Source organism: Pimephales promelas, chromosome 1, assembly GCF_988280905.1.
Source record: "Pimephales promelas chromosome 1, fPimPro1.hap1.1, whole genome shotgun sequence".
NCBI lineage: Eukaryota > Metazoa > Chordata > Actinopteri > Cypriniformes > Leuciscidae > Pimephales > Pimephales promelas.
Genome location: NC_142769.1, coordinates 3,831,227 through 3,850,108, shown reverse-complemented (window position 1 = coordinate 3,850,108; position 18,882 = coordinate 3,831,227). Strand labels below are relative to the sequence as shown.

Sequence of the window (18,882 nt, the reverse complement as noted above, 5' to 3'; positions counted from 1 at the left end):
TTTTTTTAAAAACATTCTTCTTAGTTCAGATTTCATCCGTGAACATCATACGCTGCACAAAAGTCCGCCACCATCAATGAATTCGAAGTAAAGGCAGAGATAGCAGCCTTACCTAGCTACTTCCTATGACAAGACCCCTGTTCCAAGATGGCGGCGGTTTAGAACCCCAAGTGTATATGTCTAGTGTATATGTCTATGACCATGCTCAACATTTGCTCACCTGTTTAATAAAGTAACCTGCGTCCCTAAGTCGAAGTTAGTCGCGGACGTGGAGCTCATGGCATCTCGAAAGATGTTTATCTCCGTTTTAGTCCTCTTTTTGTCTCAAAGTCTGCTTGCCATGATTCCATAATGTTTGAACAAAACAACAACAGCGTGGGCATCCTTCTAGGCATAACGGGCATAACTGACCCAGTTGTCAACATCTGTCGCCATGTTGCAGTACAAGGTCAAATCTGGCGGAAACCGGGGGTAACGCGGAAACATGACGGGGGTAATATGATGTCATTGACTGGCGACTTCTCACCCCTGCTCACACGCCCCGTTTCCTTGGTTAAAATCGCATTTTTCTCACGATTTACAAATCGTTGGAAACATTTGGGATATTGTAAGTAATCAACTAAACAAAATATAAAACATTGGCCTAGTGATTTTTGGATATTTTACTACAAAAATCCTGCATATTGTACCTTTAGTATAGATAGCATACCTCTAAGAAAATATGATATTTTCAATTTAACAGTAAATCGCAATAGCCGCTGCATTTGTTCCAGGTAGCCACATGTATTGCTTTAAAATAGCATTGTTGTAATGTGTTTCCAATATAGGCTGAAACATTTGTTTTGCATTTATATATTTATTAATAAATTCAGAACCACTTTATTTACAAATCACAGCTTTTACTGTATTTATTAGATATGATTAAGTACGATGAGATATGATGGATTAGATCAAGCTTTTAGGATGTGTAACTATAAAGAGGGAACTGCATTTCTTTAATGCGATGAACTGAAATTAGAGCAAAGGCAGTATAACTCTTAAAAAAAAAAACCGTGGTGGTGAGTGTCGATGTTAAATAAGCCAGAGTGCACATCTGTGGGTCATTTGCTGGAACATGTCTTGTTGTTAAACCATGTCAAACGTTTTTGTAAGAAACTCCTCATTTAGAGATGTCCGCAGTGGATTTAGTCTTGGATTGAGATGTTTGCGCTCTGTTTTTCCTCATTGTTCCACACATCCACAAAAAGATGTAAAACCCTATAAACAAACAAAAATAATGTTTCAATCATTTTTTTGGTATACGGAAAAGTTTCCCTTCCCCTTTTCTTGAGTCTTCACGTCACATAATTATACTACGTGTGGATTAACAGGAAAACAAAGAACCTGTACTTTTGTCTTTCACTTCCTCCTAGACTGTTTCGTGACTTTAAAGTAACCCTTGTTCTGACCCTAACCATGCTTTGGTAGCCAAAACAAATAGAGTTTCAGACAATGACACAATTCTTTTTATTTGACAAGTATTTCTTCCTATTTTCTGCCATGGAAAATGTATATATTTTGCATCCAGACATGGATCAATGACATGATTTGAATACACCCTTTTCTAAGATGAGCATGTTTTTTAAATTCTGTATTCAAATTAATTTGGGAGGGAGCATATATAAAGTCCAAAAATATCATAAAATAATGATAATAATAAAATAAAAATTATACTCTAGGAACAAAAACCTTAAAGGGATAGTTCACCCAAAAATGAAGATTAGCCCATGATTTTGGCCTACTCACCCTGAAGTCATAGGTGTAAATGACATTCTTCTTTCAGACGAATACAATCAGAGTTATATTTAAAAATGTCCTGGCTCTTCCAAGCTTTATAACGAGAGTGAATGGGTATACTATATTTTTAGTCCATTAAAGTGCATCCATCCATGATAAAAGTCCTCCACACGGCTCTGGCGGGTTAATAAAGCCCTTCTGAAGTGAAGCGATGCGTTCATGTAAGAAAAATATTCATATTTAAAACTTTATCGACTAGAATAAGTCGATATTGTAGTCGATAAAGTCACCACATGGCGCAGTGGATAAGACACATGTGAGAGACCCGGGTTCGAATCCACTGCGAGACACCAATGTGTCCCTGAGCAAGACTCTTAACCCCTAGTTGCTCCAGAGGCGTGCGACCTCTGACATATATAGCAATTGTAAGTCGCTTTGGATAAAAGCGTCAGCTAAATGAATGAATGTAAATGTAAATAGCTAGCTTCCGGCAGATGGCCGTACGCAACGACTTTCGGTGAAAGAGTAACACTTGACACACAACGTAATTCGTAATTATGACCGTGGTTGCCCCTGTGTGTTTGAACTGTGAGAGGAGTCAAAGCTTACAACACTCCACCATCATACGTCATACATCGTCAAGTGTTACTCTCTTGGCGTAAGTCAACTTGTTTCGGCCGTCTGCTGGAAGCTAGTTATTTTAGTCGATAAAGTTTTAAATATGGACTTAAAACTTAATCTCTTACACGAACACATCGCTTCACTTCAGAAGGGCTTTATTAACTCGCCAGAGCCGTGTGGAGCACTTTCATCATGGATGGATGCGCTTTAATGGACTTAAAAAATATATATACCCATTCACTCTCATTATAAAGCTTGGAAGAGCCAGGACATTTTTTAATATAAGATATAATATAAAGAAGAATGTCATACACGCCTATGATGACTTCAGGGTGAGTAAATCATGGGCTAATTTTAATTTTTGGGTGAAATCCCTTTTTGCAGGTTGGCATAATGATAATATTTGAAAAACGTATGTCTGCCCAATAAAAATCATGTGGCGTGACAAACAAAGACGTGGTACAACCAACATGCAGAAAAAAAAATAGGAACCACTACGTTCACACTGAAAATAATTCAGATTTATTGCTCAGATCCATATATTTTTTTTTTATTGTTTTGTTTGGCTGTCATATTATTTTTTAAAATGTTGCCAATGTCAGATTTGAGTGTGAACAGGTCACAATCTTGAACTGACCCGCATGCGCAAAAGAACAATACCAAAGGGTTTGTCCAAATACCCTCAGTTGCGGTCTTGGCTCTCTTAGAAAATTAGATCCTTGTTTTTAAGAGAGATTATTTCAACGCCTTATGTTATTTTCTACTAGAACATTTTTTTTTAGTAATGTAAATTGGACTCAAGTTTGGTCATTACCTCAAAAATTCCTCTTCACGAATAAGGTTAAGGAAATCTCATTTAAATTAATTTATAGAGTTTATCCTCTACTGTAACATCTGTCTGTAAAGTGCTTTGAGAAAGCTACTTTTAAAGGCGCTATACAAAATAAATATATTATTATTATTATTATTACAAAGCTATTATACAGAAATGTTAAATTATTGATTTAAAATTCGCTCCACTGAAACAATCTCTCATTTGTTTTGGTCTTGCCAATATTCCCATTTTTTTTTTGGAATAATGTGGATACTGAACTGATGCTTATGTACCCTCTCATCTTTTTATTTTATTTTTTATAATTTTTCTTGTTGAGTCATGTGAATTATTTGTTTGTTATATGAGATGTGACACTGTATGCTACCTGTTGTTGACAATAAAGCATAAACAAAAAAACAAAAAAAAGTTGCGGTCTTGGCCAGTGAAAGCGCGTGGAAGCAAAAGAAGTAAGTGCGCGAGACTGACTGAGGTCTTAAGAACATCAAATCTTGCGGCCGTGGCCAGTGAGAGCGTGTGGATGCAACAGGAAGTAAGTGCGCAAGACTGACCGAGGTCTTAAGAACACCTAATCTCAGTTCCTGTAACTCGCAGTGATGCATGATGAGATAAGCTTAGCCTCGCGGCTAGTGTCTCCCATCATGCGTCATGTTCAGCATCTCACGTGCCCAGAAATCGTGATATGTTGAGGAAAACATTCCACTGTAAATTAGATTAATTAGGTATTGCATATAATTTGGTAGCAAAACGTTAAAATTTTGGTCACATTTTAGTTCAGGGTCCAATTCTCACTATTAACATCGTCTTTTGCCTCAATAAACTCATAATTACTGCTTATTAATAGTTAGTAAGGTCATTGTTAAGTGGGTAGGATTAGGGATGTAGAATATAATCATACAGAATAAGGCATTAATATGTGCTTTATAAGTACTAATAAACAGCCAATATCCTAGTAATATGTATGCTAATAAGTAGCAACTAGGTAATATTGAATTGGACCCTAAACTAAACTTTTGCAACTGCTTTTTATTGCTTAATTTTGGAAGCACCACAATTGTTAATAACAATAGACATTTAGAAGTTTGTTTTTCAATTTTAGCTCTTCAATTTTTACAAAACTATGAGTGTGTTTCATTGGGTGATCAAAAGTTCATTGGACGTCATTGACCAGGAAACTATAGAGTCAGAGAGTCGGCCAAGCTAGTGGATCGATCTATGCCAGCTCTGGTGGCCACAGAAAGACATCTTTGGTTAAATCAGACGAACATTTAAGAAAAAGAAAAAGCTTTCCTTTTAGACGCTTCTCTGTCTCCCCTAGGTTTATTTGGCGATGCTGTGAATTCTGTGATCGCTAAATTCCAGGAGGAGAAAAAGCAACAGTACAGTGGGCTCACTCTCAGCCAAAATCTTCCAGTAATAGAACTGACCTGAGGACAGTTATATTAGCTAAGAAAGCTTCGGCTAAGAAATCCTGACGCCATGGCATGCAGGACCATGAGGGTGGTCCCCACTGAGGCGGAAAGGTGTTCAACACTTTTTACGGTGCACATTCTTCCTTGGTGCCCTCAGGGGCCCATTCAACACGTCGGTGGTCACGCCGGCTTTACAAGTTGGCCCGTCAGATCCTCCTGTAGTCCCAAGGGAAGCTACTATCACTGAGAGCAATGTATCTTCCTGGGTATTTCAATGTGGTAGCAAACTCCCTGTTGAGGCAGGGACCGAGGCTGGGGGAATGGAGACTCCACCCCGAGGTGGTGGAGCTCCTTTGGTTGAGTTTCGGTAGTGCTGAGGTGGACCTATTCGCTTCCAAGGAGACTACGCATTGTCATCCCCTGGGGTTGGACGCTATGGTGCAGCCGTGGCCAAGGTCACGTCTGTATGCCTTTCCCCCGATTGCTCTGCTACCAGGAGTTCTGGAGAGGGTTCACCGGGACTGGGTCAGCCTACTACTAGTAGCCCCGTTCTGGCCGGCCCGAGTAAGGTTTGCGGACCTGATTTCTCTCCTGGATGGCTCTCCGTTGGAGCTCCCGCTCAGGAGATCTACTCTCTCAGGCGGGCGGCACGATATTTCACCCCCGCACGGAACTATCAAAACTGTGCGCTTAGTCTCTGAGGGGGCCAAGCTCTTAGATTCTGGTCTCTCAACCAAGGTTGTTGAGACCATCATTCACTCCAGAGCTCCATCCACGAGGAAGCTATACGCCTTGAAGTGGAAACTTTTCACTTCTTTGTTACCCCTTTTCCACCGAAAAAAAGAACTGGTTCGGAACTGGTGCTGGTTCAAAGTTGGTTCGTAGTTAGTTCAACTTGCGAACCCGTTCAGAACCTGTTTGTTTTTCCACTGACTAGAGCGCCCAGGGAACGACGTCGTTACGTCACGGTGTACGTCACTAGAAACGCTTGCAAGTACATTGCTTTGGGATTATCTCTAACTCGTGTACCAAGAAAACTTTAAAAACAATTGAAATATGTAAGTCTTTTAATCTTTTCGTTTGATATGTAATCTTTTCTGATAAGTTAAGTACCCCTGTCTTGTGTCTTTTTTCTTTCCATTTATTTGTTCTATATCGTGACTGTTTTCTTCTTTGCTTATGTTTCAAATAAAAAAATAAAAAATAAAAACGCTTGCGTGTTTCTGCAGTTTCTCCTGGCTTTGCGATGGTCAGAAAATATGTTTAGAACACATCTAAACCCGCCCCAGACCCTGACGTAAACATGACGTGCTAAAAGAACGGTTCTAGTCCAGCAAAGAGTTGGTGCCACTTTGGAACCAGTTTTCCCGGCCGCGAACCGGTTCTTTGGCTGTCGAAACAAAAAGAACTGGTTCGCGCGCAGGCACCGGCTCCGAACCAGCTCTCAAAATGCTTTGGTGGAAAAGGGGCTTGTGTGAAGAACACCTGCAGGACTCAGTTAACTGCCCAGTGGGTGCAGTGCTGGAATTACTGCAGGAGCGTTTCTCCACAGGGTTATCCCCCTTCACACTAAAGGTGTATGTGGCGGCACTGGCTGCTTACCACGTCCCTTTCAGTGGAGATTCTCTTGGGAGACACCCACTTATAACTCGTTTCCTTCGTGGAACTTTGAGGCTGAGGCTAGCAGTTCGTACGAGGGTGCCAACCTGGGATCTGGCCATTGTATTGGAAGGTCTTTCCCTAGCTCCTTTTGAACCTATCGAAGAAGTTCCGGAGAAGTTTGTCACTTTTAAAACTATCTTTCTTCTTGCTATCTCCTCACTAAAAAGATTTGGAGATTTGCAGGCTCTTTCGGTTGCACTCTCGTGCCTGGAATTTTTGCCTGGCATGGTTAAGGCTTTTCTCCATCCTCAGCCAGGTTATGTTCCCAAGGTCCCTACTTATGTTGTTAGAACTACAGTTCTGCAGGCTTTCTGTCCCCCTCCATTTTTGTCGAAAGACCAGGAGAAACTTAATTTACTCTGGTGATGGCGTTAGATGCTTATGTCCACAGAGCTGGCCTGTGGAGGAAATCAGAACAATAACCCAGGTTCCCTGATAGGAAACGAGACGCTGCGTGGTTCCGCCGTACTCAAGGCACTCCCGTTAGCGTTTCCTTCAGGCCTATCAGAAGCTGATGCGCTTGTGTTTTTGGGGCGCTTTATAGTTTCCTGGTCGATGATGTCACCCCGTCACCCGCCTATAACGTTCTGTCTCTCCATTGGGCTGATACGTGTTTCATGACGCACAACGTAGGGGCGTTCCCACAGCGTTCAACGCAGCGTCTCGTTCCCTATCAGGGAACAAGGGTTACATACGTAACCGAGACGTTCTACACACACGGTCTTTACGTGTTCTTGAATGCTTAGGCCAAGGACATGTTTAATCTGAGCAGACATGTGGTCGAGTCAAGTGCAAAGAGCACAAGTGTGGGTATTTGGACAGGCCCAAAAACGGGCCGCAGCACAGACTTATATTGAATTTAAATACAGAGGTTACCGAAGTCATCATTTAAGGGCCCGAACATGATAAATAATAAAAGAGGAACAGTGAAACATGTCTGTATAGTGTTTTTACATTGAAAAATAATGGAAAGGTTGTGTGTATGTTGATCTAGAGTGATGTTAAAGTCGTATGAATACTAATGTGACTGTTCAGACTGAGGTTGCACTGCAAACCATCAGACCTGTATCTGATTTAGGACCTCACATGGTAGTGGACCAAATTAGAATAGAAAAGTTTAGATTCCATGTTGTTTGTGCCGTTCACACTGTTATGAAAAACCCCAGATCTGGGTTGCATATGAGCAAAAAAAAATAAATAAATTTGGGACACTTTTGCCTGTAGTCTGATGGAAAAAAACTCTCGAAAAAAAAAAAGTATAATATTTATAATAGGGCTGTGCAAAAATTAATTGTGATTAATCGCATCCAAAATAAAAGTCTGTGTTTACATAATATATTTGTGTGTGCTGTATATAATTATTTTGTATATATAAATACCTATGCATGCATGTATATATATTTAAGAATTATTTGCACTTAAATTCTGTATAAATATATAAATACATAATCTATATTATATAAATATAAATATTTTTTATATGAATAACACATTTTCTTAAATATATACATGCATGTGTGTGTATTTATATATACAAAATAATTATATACAGCACACACAAATATATTATGTAAACACAGACTTTTATTTTGGATGCGATTAATCGCAATTAATTTTTGCACAGCCCTAATTTATAATTAATGAAATTTCTAAAAATGGATTTAATATCGACAGTGGTCAATAAAGACTCGCATGTATTTAAGATGTAAGGCAAATATGTTCAGACTTTATACCTGATGGTTAGACCACATGAGATTTTAGAGTCATTAGATTTAACCTGAATACTAAGTGTACTGTTCATTTAACTTGGCATGTGTTTTAAACTACAAGATTTATCGTGGACACTCATTTGTACTCCATCTATCTCGACCCTAACTAAACATACCTTGCATTGAGTTAAAGATGCAGAACAGGTAGAGTATAACGTAGTTGGTAAATCCAATGCTGAAGAAGGCCAATCCCCATGTTGTTCCCATCAGAGACATGAGGCCCAACACTGTGCCCGCGTCCTTCCAGACTGGCATCTTGGCATGCGTGCCTCCCACACGTCGCAGCTTAAAGATCTGTCTGCACACTGTGATTAGGATTCCTAAATTGAACAGGAATATGATGGTGAAGTAGGAAAGGTTCACGCCATACAAGATGCCAGGTTCTTTGATCCAGCAACTGTATGAAAGAAAGGTTTACAATGTCAGCATATGCGTCATACATTTGATGGACTGACATAGTGCAACATAATTTAACTACATTTGCCTATATCTAATGCAAATTTAAAATGTGAAGGCTTACATTGCGTTTGTTTTATTATCATCTGATAATGTCATGTCATTTTTGCCATAAAAAGGCATAGTGTTATAAGCCGACAACAAGGCTCCAACAACAATAGCAGGGACTCCTGTCAAGAGGAAAGATGGCAGAATAAACAATTTCAATTCCATTTTGCATTCGTTTTTCTTCATGAATTTAGTTCCTTCATAAATCCGACTATTTGTGTTTATACAAAAAACGTTACCCAGTCACATTTATCATTGGTTTGCAAAATTTTGCTTCTGAAATCCAGTCATTCCAATCAGATTCTTCACAACCAGGACTGTTGTGTGAGGCTATTATGTTTTGAGATCAAATTTTGCAATTGAGTTTCCAGTTTCCTGGATGTTTATAAACATCCAGGAAACTGGAAACTCAATTGCAAAATTTGAAATTTGATGCATAAAACTATGATATTTACATTACATTTAGTCTTGATGCTCACCCCATCCGACCAGGGACAACTTCACCATGTAGTGTCTGATGTAAATGTTAAACACTCTGATGAGAAGAAGGTAGAGGTGCAAGGCCTCAATAGCCATCCATGTGAAACTAGACAGCAGGCTGTAGTGTATCATCACACCGATAAACACACAGAGTTCGTTCATTTCCAGTGTGGCAGTCCATTCGCTGAGCATGAAGCTGATGTTGAGGAGAAACAGAGCGCCACTCAGAGACACATGGATGCTGCTGGACACTTCTGCCCTTGCCGTACTGAGAAACACAAACACACAGTATGTATTGAAAACTGTGAGCAAGAATGGACGTAAATGGAGCATTATTGGCTTCGAAGAGTTTATATTCACACTTTTTATATCAATGTAATTTATGCATGGAATAATGTGAAGCAAAGCACAGATTATATGCATTTATATGAAAACAGAAGGAACAGCACCTGTTGAACATGAATGACAAGACAGTGCAAGCTGAAAAGAACGCAGACAGACCGCAGCCTACGTAGCTGATGTACGACAGGATTTCCCACTGCTTTTCGGATATCTCCAAGTTAGACTATTCAAGGAAGATAGATACATAAGAGGTGGAGTGAAAGTTAAGCTGATTATTTAAAATATATATATATATAAATATTGGTTTAACATAAAAAAACGAATTTACTTTGGTTGCCTTTAAAATTGAAATTAAATTTAGAAATTGAGTTCATTGAAAGTAAAAAATGTTAATACAACAAAGGAGATTGATTTAATTATTGTTCTTTGAATCACATCAATTTTCTACACTGAGACAAAAGTCGCGATAACAAATCAATTTCGAATTAATTCATGGGTGGATGTCTCAGTACTCACTAGAAGCACAGCAAAAGGGGTCATATGGTCACAGGAGCACTCCACAACATCATCTCTAGAAGTATTTGTAGAACAACCATGATTTTCCCAGGTTTTGCCTCCTATATGACAGTAAACAAAAATCAACATCAAATGACACGTTGTAATCAGCCCATTCTCACCCCCAAGGCGTCACTTAACTGACACCTTGGGAAGCATTTGGACATGCTTCAATATCTGACGCTTTAGGCGCCCTTTAGCGTCAGTTAGATGACGCCCTAGGATCGCGTGTACCCTACCCCCACCCCACACCTAAACTTAACCGCGTCCTCTAACTGACGCTTTCCTTTAGCGTCAGTTAGATGACGCCGTAGGATCGCGTCATGTAAGTGACGCTAAAGGGCGCCTAAAACGTCAAATATTGAAGCATGGTCAAAGGTGACGCCTTGGGGTGAGAATGCGTTGTTGTAATAGATGAGCATAAGCACATTTTTTTATTGAAGCAAGGGCTTGGCGGTATGATGATAGATATTGTTACCAGGGTATACAATGTCTATCATTTCTGTAAAAAAAATATTGTTGGTTTAACTTAAAAAAGAAAGTAACCTGGTTGCCTTAAAATTTTAAGTTGATTGAACTGGAAAAAGTGAGTTAATACAATGAAGGAGATTAATTTAATCACCAGAAACTCAAAATACTATGTTTTCTGAACTAAATTATTTAAGTTTATTTGACAAAAGAAAAAATTTTGTGATTACTACACTGTAAAAAAATATTGTTGGCTTAACTTAAAAAAAGTAAGTAACCTGGGTTGCCTTTTTTAAGTTGATTGAACTGGAAAAAGTGAGTTAATACATTGAAGGAGATTAATTTAATCACCGGAAACTCAAAATACTATGTTTTCTGAACTAAATTATTTAAGTTTATTTGACAAAAGAAAAAATGTTGTGATTACTACACTGTAAAAAAATATTGTTGGCTTAACTTAAAAAAAGTAAGTAACCTGGGTTGCCTTTTTTAAGTTGATTGAACTGGAAAAAGTGAGTTAATACATTGAAGGAGATTAATTCAACCATCAGAAACTCAAATTAATAAGTTATCTCGACTAAATAAATTATTATAAAGTTGATTTGACAAAAGAAAATATGTTGTGATAACAAATCTTGAAAATATTTTTACTGTAGGGATTATTGACATTTTTCTTTCAGACGAATATTGGAGTTACATTAAAAAATCTCCTGGCTCTTCCAAGCTTTTCACTCAAAAAAATGATATGCTGGCTTTAATTAACTTTGTTATGTTAACAGTTTCCATAAATTTACTTTTTTTATGTCAAAAGGTTCCACATAACTGGTTTACGTTAAACAAACATAATTTGTTCATGTAACTTCAACTTCATAGAACTACTTCATGGTCATTTTAAGCAACCCAATTAAGCTCTGAGCAGAGTGTTAAATGAACACCGAAGCAGTGTTAACGTTAATGAGATAATTAAGTGAATACTTGGTTGATGATTGAGCATTGTTGAAGACACCTGATGGTAACAAGCAGAATCACTGAAGGAGAAAACCGGAATGTTTAAGTCACTATTGCTTTAGTTGGGCTCTTGACCCACATATAATTAACTTTAGATTTTGTTTAGCTGCTGTACATGTGTTTTAACAGCCAGATGAACAAATAGAAAAGGTGATCTGATGGTGTTGGTTATGTTTTCACATAAATATTATTTCACGATCATTTGACCTGAATCACTTAACTCATTTAGAACCCAATTTCTGAGTTAAGTTTTCCTTATGGTTATATTCTTTTCATCACTTAAAGTTACTTAATTCAATAATGTTGAAGTTACATGAACAAATTATGTTTGTTTAACGTAACCCAGTTATGTGGGACCTGTTGACATAAAAAAGTTAATTAAAGCCAACATATCATTTTTTTGAGTGTATAATAGCAGGGAATGTCCGTTTCTGTTTTGAAGTCGATTAAAGCGCATCCATTTAAGTCGATAAAGGTTTAAATGGATAATATTCTTACTCTAACGCATCGCTTCACTTCAGAAGGCCTTTAACTCGCCAAAGCTGTGTGGATTTACTTTTATGATGCTTTTTGATGGACTTCAAAACAAATACAACCATTCACTCTCATTAAAAACCTTTGAAGAGCCAGGACATTTTTTTTTCAATTTAACTTAGTTTGTATTAGTCTGAAAGAAGTATGTCATATATACCCTTGAGGGTGAGTAAATCATGGGGTAATTTTCATTTTTGGGTGAACTCCTTCAATGCAGTGCGCAATCTGGAATTCAGTTCTCGTCACATGAATGGTCAAACACATGCACAATCATGTCAAAATGTCCATCATTTGGAGGATTCATGCAAACACAGATGGTTGTGTCTCAAGTGAAAGTAAACAGTTGGATGAAACCAGGGGCCCGTTTCAATAAGGAGGTTCAACCAACTCTGAGTTAAAGCTTGAACTCAGAGTTGACTTACCCTGAGATGGGAAACTCTGAGTTTTCGGTTACAGAACAGCTGAAATGAGTTAGTTTAATCAACTCTGAGTTGACTGACTCTGAGTTAAGCGCGTGCACCACAGCTATAAAAAGCCATTATCAATGGAGCGCAGATATTATGAGTCACCATGGCAACAGCGCCAGACAAAAAGAGGTGTTGGGTATAATTAATTACCAAGTAATCTAAGTATTGTAATTTAATTAAAGGGATTACTCTTAATTCTTCTTTAATTTAAAAATAAAATATGATGCAATTACATTAAATAGGCTACTGCATAAACTATAGACCTATTCAGTATAAAACAATAGTGGATTTAGCATACATTTTTAAAAGGTATATTTTTATATAACCTTCTCCCTCTACACACTTTGATCAATTCAAGAATAATTCATGCAATTGTATTGTTAATTTGAAAGCATTAAAAGTGCAGTTTCTTGTCTCTCCTCCTTGTATTAATCAAGTGGTTGAGGTTAATAGATTTAGTAATATGTAGACCAATACTTTCTAGAGATAGTAATTATTACATTAATCTAACTACACCGTTGAAGATGTCATTTGTTGTTAATAATTCATAACTATTTTAGAGTAACTGTTATAATATCAGAGGTGAAACTGGAAGAATGTTATTCAACCTAAAGTAGTCTACTATTACTTTGATACATTTTTACTTAAGTAAAAGTAAAAATACCAGTCTAAAAAATCTACTCAAGTAAAAAGTAGTTAATTTAAAACATGAGTAAAAGTTGCTGAGTAACTTGTTTAACAGCGGGGGTGGGGTGGGGGACTCCCCCATGTGGGGTTGTAACGTATGAGAGTTTCACAGTATGAGAACCATCTCAGAAAATATCACGGTTTATGGTATTAAACAATTGTTAAATATATAAACTGCATTATTAAATTACGGTTATTATTTTCATCAGTTAAAATGACAGTTAAATAAATTAAACATTTGTTCAATAAAACATAATAACTTCAATAATTGATTATGATTGACATCTTATTTTTTATCATTAATAACTTATTACATTTTATTACAATTTTTTCAATGATTTAATAGAAATATATTATCCAAAACAGTGGTAATCAAATAAAAGTTTAGCAAATGTTTTAATCCTTTTATTTTTTGGCAAAGTGCTGCAAAACAGATTTAGTCAATTAAACCATGGACAAACAATATATATATTCCTTAAAGAATGTGTAAATACATTTTAGTATTATTGTTGGTGTTTAAACAGCACTTCCTCTTTAAAAAAGGGGAGGAGACCACAAGAAACTCTGGGTTTACTGAAGAAAACCTGCTCCCGACCAGGTTAGGTTCACAGAGTAAGTTACCATGGTAACTGACTCTGAGTATAAGTTACCTCTCTTTCAGAAACGGGCTTGACTTACTCTGCTTTCTCGGGTTTGATATACCCCCCTTTCTGAAACGGAAAACCCAGAGTTTCCCTCATTTCAGGGTTAACATACTCAGAGTTTTCACTTAACCTCCTTTCTGAAACAGGCCCCTGATGTGCCTCAGTATAATAGATCCATGCTTTTTAATAGATCTATGCATTACTGTACCTTTTTCATCATAGAACCGACAGCTCAGGTTGTCTTTCTTTAAATATAAATATAAAACAGGAACAAATCATAATTAGGACATTTTGAGGCAATATGAGAATGTTAAAAATTGCAACACTTACAGGTAGGTCTTTGGTATTCATTCTAAACTGAATTTTAAGTTGATCAGTCATTTTGTTAGTGTCAGGTCCAGGGAATTCAACCCGTATGATTTTCGAGATAAAATCTGTTTTTTTCAGGTTAAGCTGTAAAAAAAGACAATAGTTTGATTTATAACTTAAAGCTTACTGTAAACTTCAGAATCTGTGTGACATGCAACAGTGTTCTTATCGCATGAAAGAACATTAAAAGGGGGTTTTATTTGAACCTTAAGGTGCTCATCAGCATCGTAGGTCACTACACCAATTTTGTTTTCCAATTGGTTTTGGAAAGGCTTCACCGGGATCCAAATCTCAGCCACTTCATTATTATCTAATACCTTAAAAAGAAAAAGACATCAGGTCTTTTTAATAATAATTATTATTATTATTATTATTATCCAAATTAAAGAATTAGATTCTTAAGTATATAGTTTATACATTTTCTAGATGGTTTAGAAATGACAGAAAATGTATTTTAGGGTTTCACAGTATGTCATGCAAGACATGTCGGATATTCAATCTGCAATATAGAATTTAAAATAAAATTACTACTCAGATTTCGCTACATGTTGCTTTGCGGGCCGTAGATGCAGTGGATTGATAAATCCTTTGCACACAAACTAAACACAGTTATAACTAAAAGCACTGGGTGGTGCTGTGAAGCGAGCATGAAATAAATTTCATTAAAAACACAAGAGTGGTGCAGGTATGACATCAGTTAGCTCAGAACCTCTCAGATTTTATCCACGATATAAAATACATTAGTAAGGCGACCTATTATGATTTTTTTGAAGCTGTTGCGTGTCTTAAAAAAGGCGCTTGCTAATGCTAAGTGGCTAAATGTGTTGTCGAGGAGATTAAATGTCACCACGCAGAAAAACGGTAAGATCAGTCCACCTTTACAGCATCATTATGCTTATAATCGTGGTTGTATACTTAAATCAACGTTTATGGGATTTTTATTTTTTAGATAAAAACTGAAAGAGTTGTTGGAAGCTTAGTGATGGTGACGATGAAGTCATGTGACCATGACCGTTGTGTAGTTCGTCAAAGTTGTATTCATGATAATAATGATGGACAAAACGTGTATCATAATCTTTTGTTAATCACAGAGCTTGTTTTTAGCAATAATCTAAAAAGCCCATGGGAAAATCCTATTGGGTTTTGTCGAGGGAACCACTGAGATGCTAACTGTCATTGCAGCTATTATTTTTGGTCATACAAGACTTGCTGAGTACATTCATATTTTTGTGCGATTTTTATATGCATTTAAAAAATAAAAAAATCCTCATGGGCAAAAATGAAGAGGTGCTACTTAAATCTCTTACAGCAGTTTAGCAACTTTATATAATTATATCAGCAAGGACCTTTGGCGTTTCTGGGGCATGGTATACTTACACGTGGAGCAGGGATTTGTAAATACTCTTCCTTCATGCTCAAATTCATCTTAACCACAGTCATGGAAAGATCCTCATGACTGTACGTCTTGGATTGCTCAGGAACAGTCATATTTATAACACCATGTATGGCTTTTTTCTCCAATCTGCACAAATGTTTGATAAACATAAAACCAGGTCCAAAACAGTGTTTCCAACCCCACAACACACATTTTGAATTTCCGATAAAGACTCAATTTTGGAGTGTCAGATAAAGGTGTACTCAATGTGAAGTACTTTTTCTGTTCTTCGCGTAGGTTTAAAAAGAAGTTTGAAAATACCTTTTCCGCAGTTTCATGCGTTTTCCTCTCAATAACAAAATAAACACACCAAAAACAGCAGTTAAGAAAGCATCTGATCATAGTGATGTGCATGTTTGCACCGGCTCTGTGATATCAGCGTGCACTACAGAGTAGGGTTAAAATTAGGGTTAGTTGCATGAAAATATGTTGAATACATCTACCATGTAACTATAAAAATAAAATCTTAACATTTGTTTGTAACAATGTAAAACTCTATAGTGCCACTTTTATTAAATATAATGCATCGCATACATAGGGCTGTGAAACGATTAATCGCGATTAATCGCATCAAAAATAAAAGTTGCGATGGCAGTGCGAAGGTGTTTACCAGCTGGAGCGAACTTTTCTAGAAAGTTTGTTCGAAACTAAATCCAAGTGAAATCAAATAACTAGTGTGATGTAATTTCAAACACAATCAGGCCGAAGTTCATTTGAAGTATATCGGGGACAGACATCCCAAATCTGTACTGTTGTGTGGCCTCAAGGAACAGGGGTTGGAAACACAACAAGGATCGTAATAAAGGACATTAAAATCTTAATAAGGTTTTATTTACCTAATGTAGGTATTCACCATAGTTTCATAAAAGATCACATCTCGGCACATTTTTTTCACACTGAGAAGGTTTCTCAGGTCTTTTGGGATTTTCATTTGTTTATCTTTCTCGCCCAAGAGCTCTTTTATTTCGTCAGGCAAGCAATCCACCACAGTACACAGTGAAACAGCGTATTTGTTACACTGTGATGTACTATTTTCTGTAATAGACAGAAGGAATAATGTCTTGAGTAAACAGTAACATCATATTATCAATGCACATATATCATAATGCTTTTGTGTTATTGGTTAAAAGCAATGGAAGAAAAGAAGTCTTACTTACTTATGCTGATTTCAACTCTAGTGCTATTATTATTTTTCTTTGCACATATGTCATATTTTTTCGTTTCGGTAAAGTTTTGGTCTTCAAAGAAATCGTTAAAGGAGCACTCAATATAACATGAATTGATTACAGAGTTACAACGTGTTTCTTTTGCACTGTCACGAACAGTAATGTTGTGTCCAGATGCCAATGAGATTCTCATCTCCAATGTCCGTGTGCCATTTTCCAGTGTCATATTTCCTAAAGAGATAATACAAATGACAAATGACAAATGAGTGAAATGTTAGCCTCTAATTTCTATTGTAGGGAAGACTGAATCATCTCAGTGACTATAAAATGTAGTACTTTCTCTACAGTGGTTTTGTATGTTGATTTCAAATAGCTTGTTCAACTTTCAATTCTCGATTCTAAAATTACAGTAAATTATTGTAATTGAAAAGTTTGGGGTTAGTATGAATTTAAAATGTTTTTGAAAGAAGTCTCTTATGCTCACCAAGGCTGTGTTTATTGGAGCATAAATACAGTAAAACAGTAATATATTAATATATAATTTAAAATAACAGTTTTAAAAAATTCTAGGTGAATATATTTTAAAATGTAATTTATTCATGTGATGCAAAGCTGAATCATTATGCAATAAACAAGCAAACAATAAGATCATGCTGACATACATTTTAAGAAGTGTCAACTATAATAAATTAGATTTGAACTCAACCATTTTTGTTAGACAAGAGTATCGCTCATACATGCCAGGATAGGGCGAATCATCACGTTTTATAGCTTGTAATTTTTATGCAAATATTAGTATTTCCAATGGCCAATAAATTAAATTTTCGGGTTAGATTTTTGCTCTTATATTTTGTATTAATGTTTGAATTTTGTTAAAAACTCTACAATAAACTGTTATGGCAATGTCTGTACAGAAATTGAAAATAAAGCCACGTAAAATAATTAATTAAAAATGTTTTGCAGATTTATTTTGTAAATTACCCATATGAGATTCATTAAAATCTACTATAACTTTTTAAATAAAATCTAAAAATATTTGATGGCCATGATATTTAGCCTATATGCTTTACAAGCTTTTTTTACATTTATTTTTTATCAGGTAGAAATTACATTTTTTTTCCGTAGTATTTACTTCACCACAGAATATTTGTTACAATAAATGTTTACTTTATGAGGATGGAAATCTTATGCAAATATTTTCAGTATTTCTTATTTGATTATTGGAATTTAAAAATAATCCAAATCAATCATTTTAAAAACAAGTAATTTTAACAAAGAAAGTATTTCTCATCTCAAGAAGAGGGATTCCACCATGTATAACCTCTTTGTGCTTTAGCAATCAATTTTAAATAAACTGGCAATAGAAATCAATTTAATATATTTCAAATGAATTATTACAAGAATGTAAGTGTTTTTCAGTAGTTACCGTTTTCATAAGTAAATTCAGACTCAGCATCCACGCCATAGATCATGATCAGAAGTAAAAGGAGTGTCATATCTTCAGCTCTGTGGGACATAATTTTTTTTTGGGAGGTCAGAATACAGACTTGGAAATACATATCATACAACATACGTATCTTTTCACATCTCTTTACATCCCTTAAAATGACTTAGTTATAAAAATGCGAGCCTAAAAGCGTTTGATTTACATACCTTTGAGTTTTCTTAGCTGGTTGAAGTGGTGACAGCTCTGTATGGTCGGATCAGAATTCACAGACTGAGTTGATCATCAGCCACACTCAAATTTTGTGGCTTCGGATACATCCAATGAGCTCTCCAGGAAGCAGAGGACAATGACAAGCCTTGTCATGACTTTTTTTATTTATGACGATCACCAACACAATATGATGTTTGTGTATTAGACAGTATAACAGACTCTCTATGAGCTTATCATCAGTGACAATAGCCCCTGTTAACGTCATCATGAAAGAAAATTGTGGAACATTGCAGCATTCATTATAAATGGTTTATCCATTAAGTTCATACTCATAATGTTTTATGAAAATAACTTCTCTTGCAGAGACATCTCTTGTCTGATGATGTGTTTACTTATGTGGGGACGGGGCAACCTGTCACTCACATGAGATCAACCAATAGCAAACCACTTCCATCCAACCAAATCGGTTCCCAAAGACAAAATCAAGTAGAGAA

The 18,882-nt window shown here is 36.3% G+C and overlaps 1 protein-coding gene across 2 annotated transcripts; it reads right to left on the bottom strand.

Annotated features, from left to right (window-relative positions):
- Nucleotides 1-893: 893 nt before the first annotated feature.
- LOC120492701 (adhesion G protein-coupled receptor G3) lies at nucleotides 894-18,470 on the bottom strand. 2 transcript variants are annotated; one of them, XM_039690932.2, is made up of 14 exons: nucleotides 18,385-18,470; nucleotides 18,158-18,237; nucleotides 16,723-16,962; nucleotides 16,402-16,600; nucleotides 15,508-15,652; nucleotides 14,337-14,447; nucleotides 14,092-14,214; nucleotides 13,970-14,006; nucleotides 9,915-10,015; nucleotides 9,506-9,621; nucleotides 9,056-9,324; nucleotides 8,593-8,698; nucleotides 8,189-8,469; nucleotides 894-1,257 (listed from the first exon to the last, which is right to left on the bottom strand). In XM_039690932.2, exons 2-14 carry the CDS (start codon nucleotides 18,225-18,227, stop codon nucleotides 1,160-1,162), a joined length of 1,896 nt encoding a protein of 631 aa, XP_039546866.2. In that variant the 5' UTR covers nucleotides 18,228-18,237; nucleotides 18,385-18,470; the 3' UTR covers nucleotides 894-1,159. The 2 variants fall into 2 exon arrangements, with proteins under 2 accessions (XP_039546866.2, XP_088973497.1); XM_089117371.1 differs by lacking the exon at nucleotides 18,385-18,470 and having other exon boundaries at nucleotides 18,158-18,248.
- Between the last annotated feature and the right edge of the window lie 412 nt (nucleotides 18,471-18,882).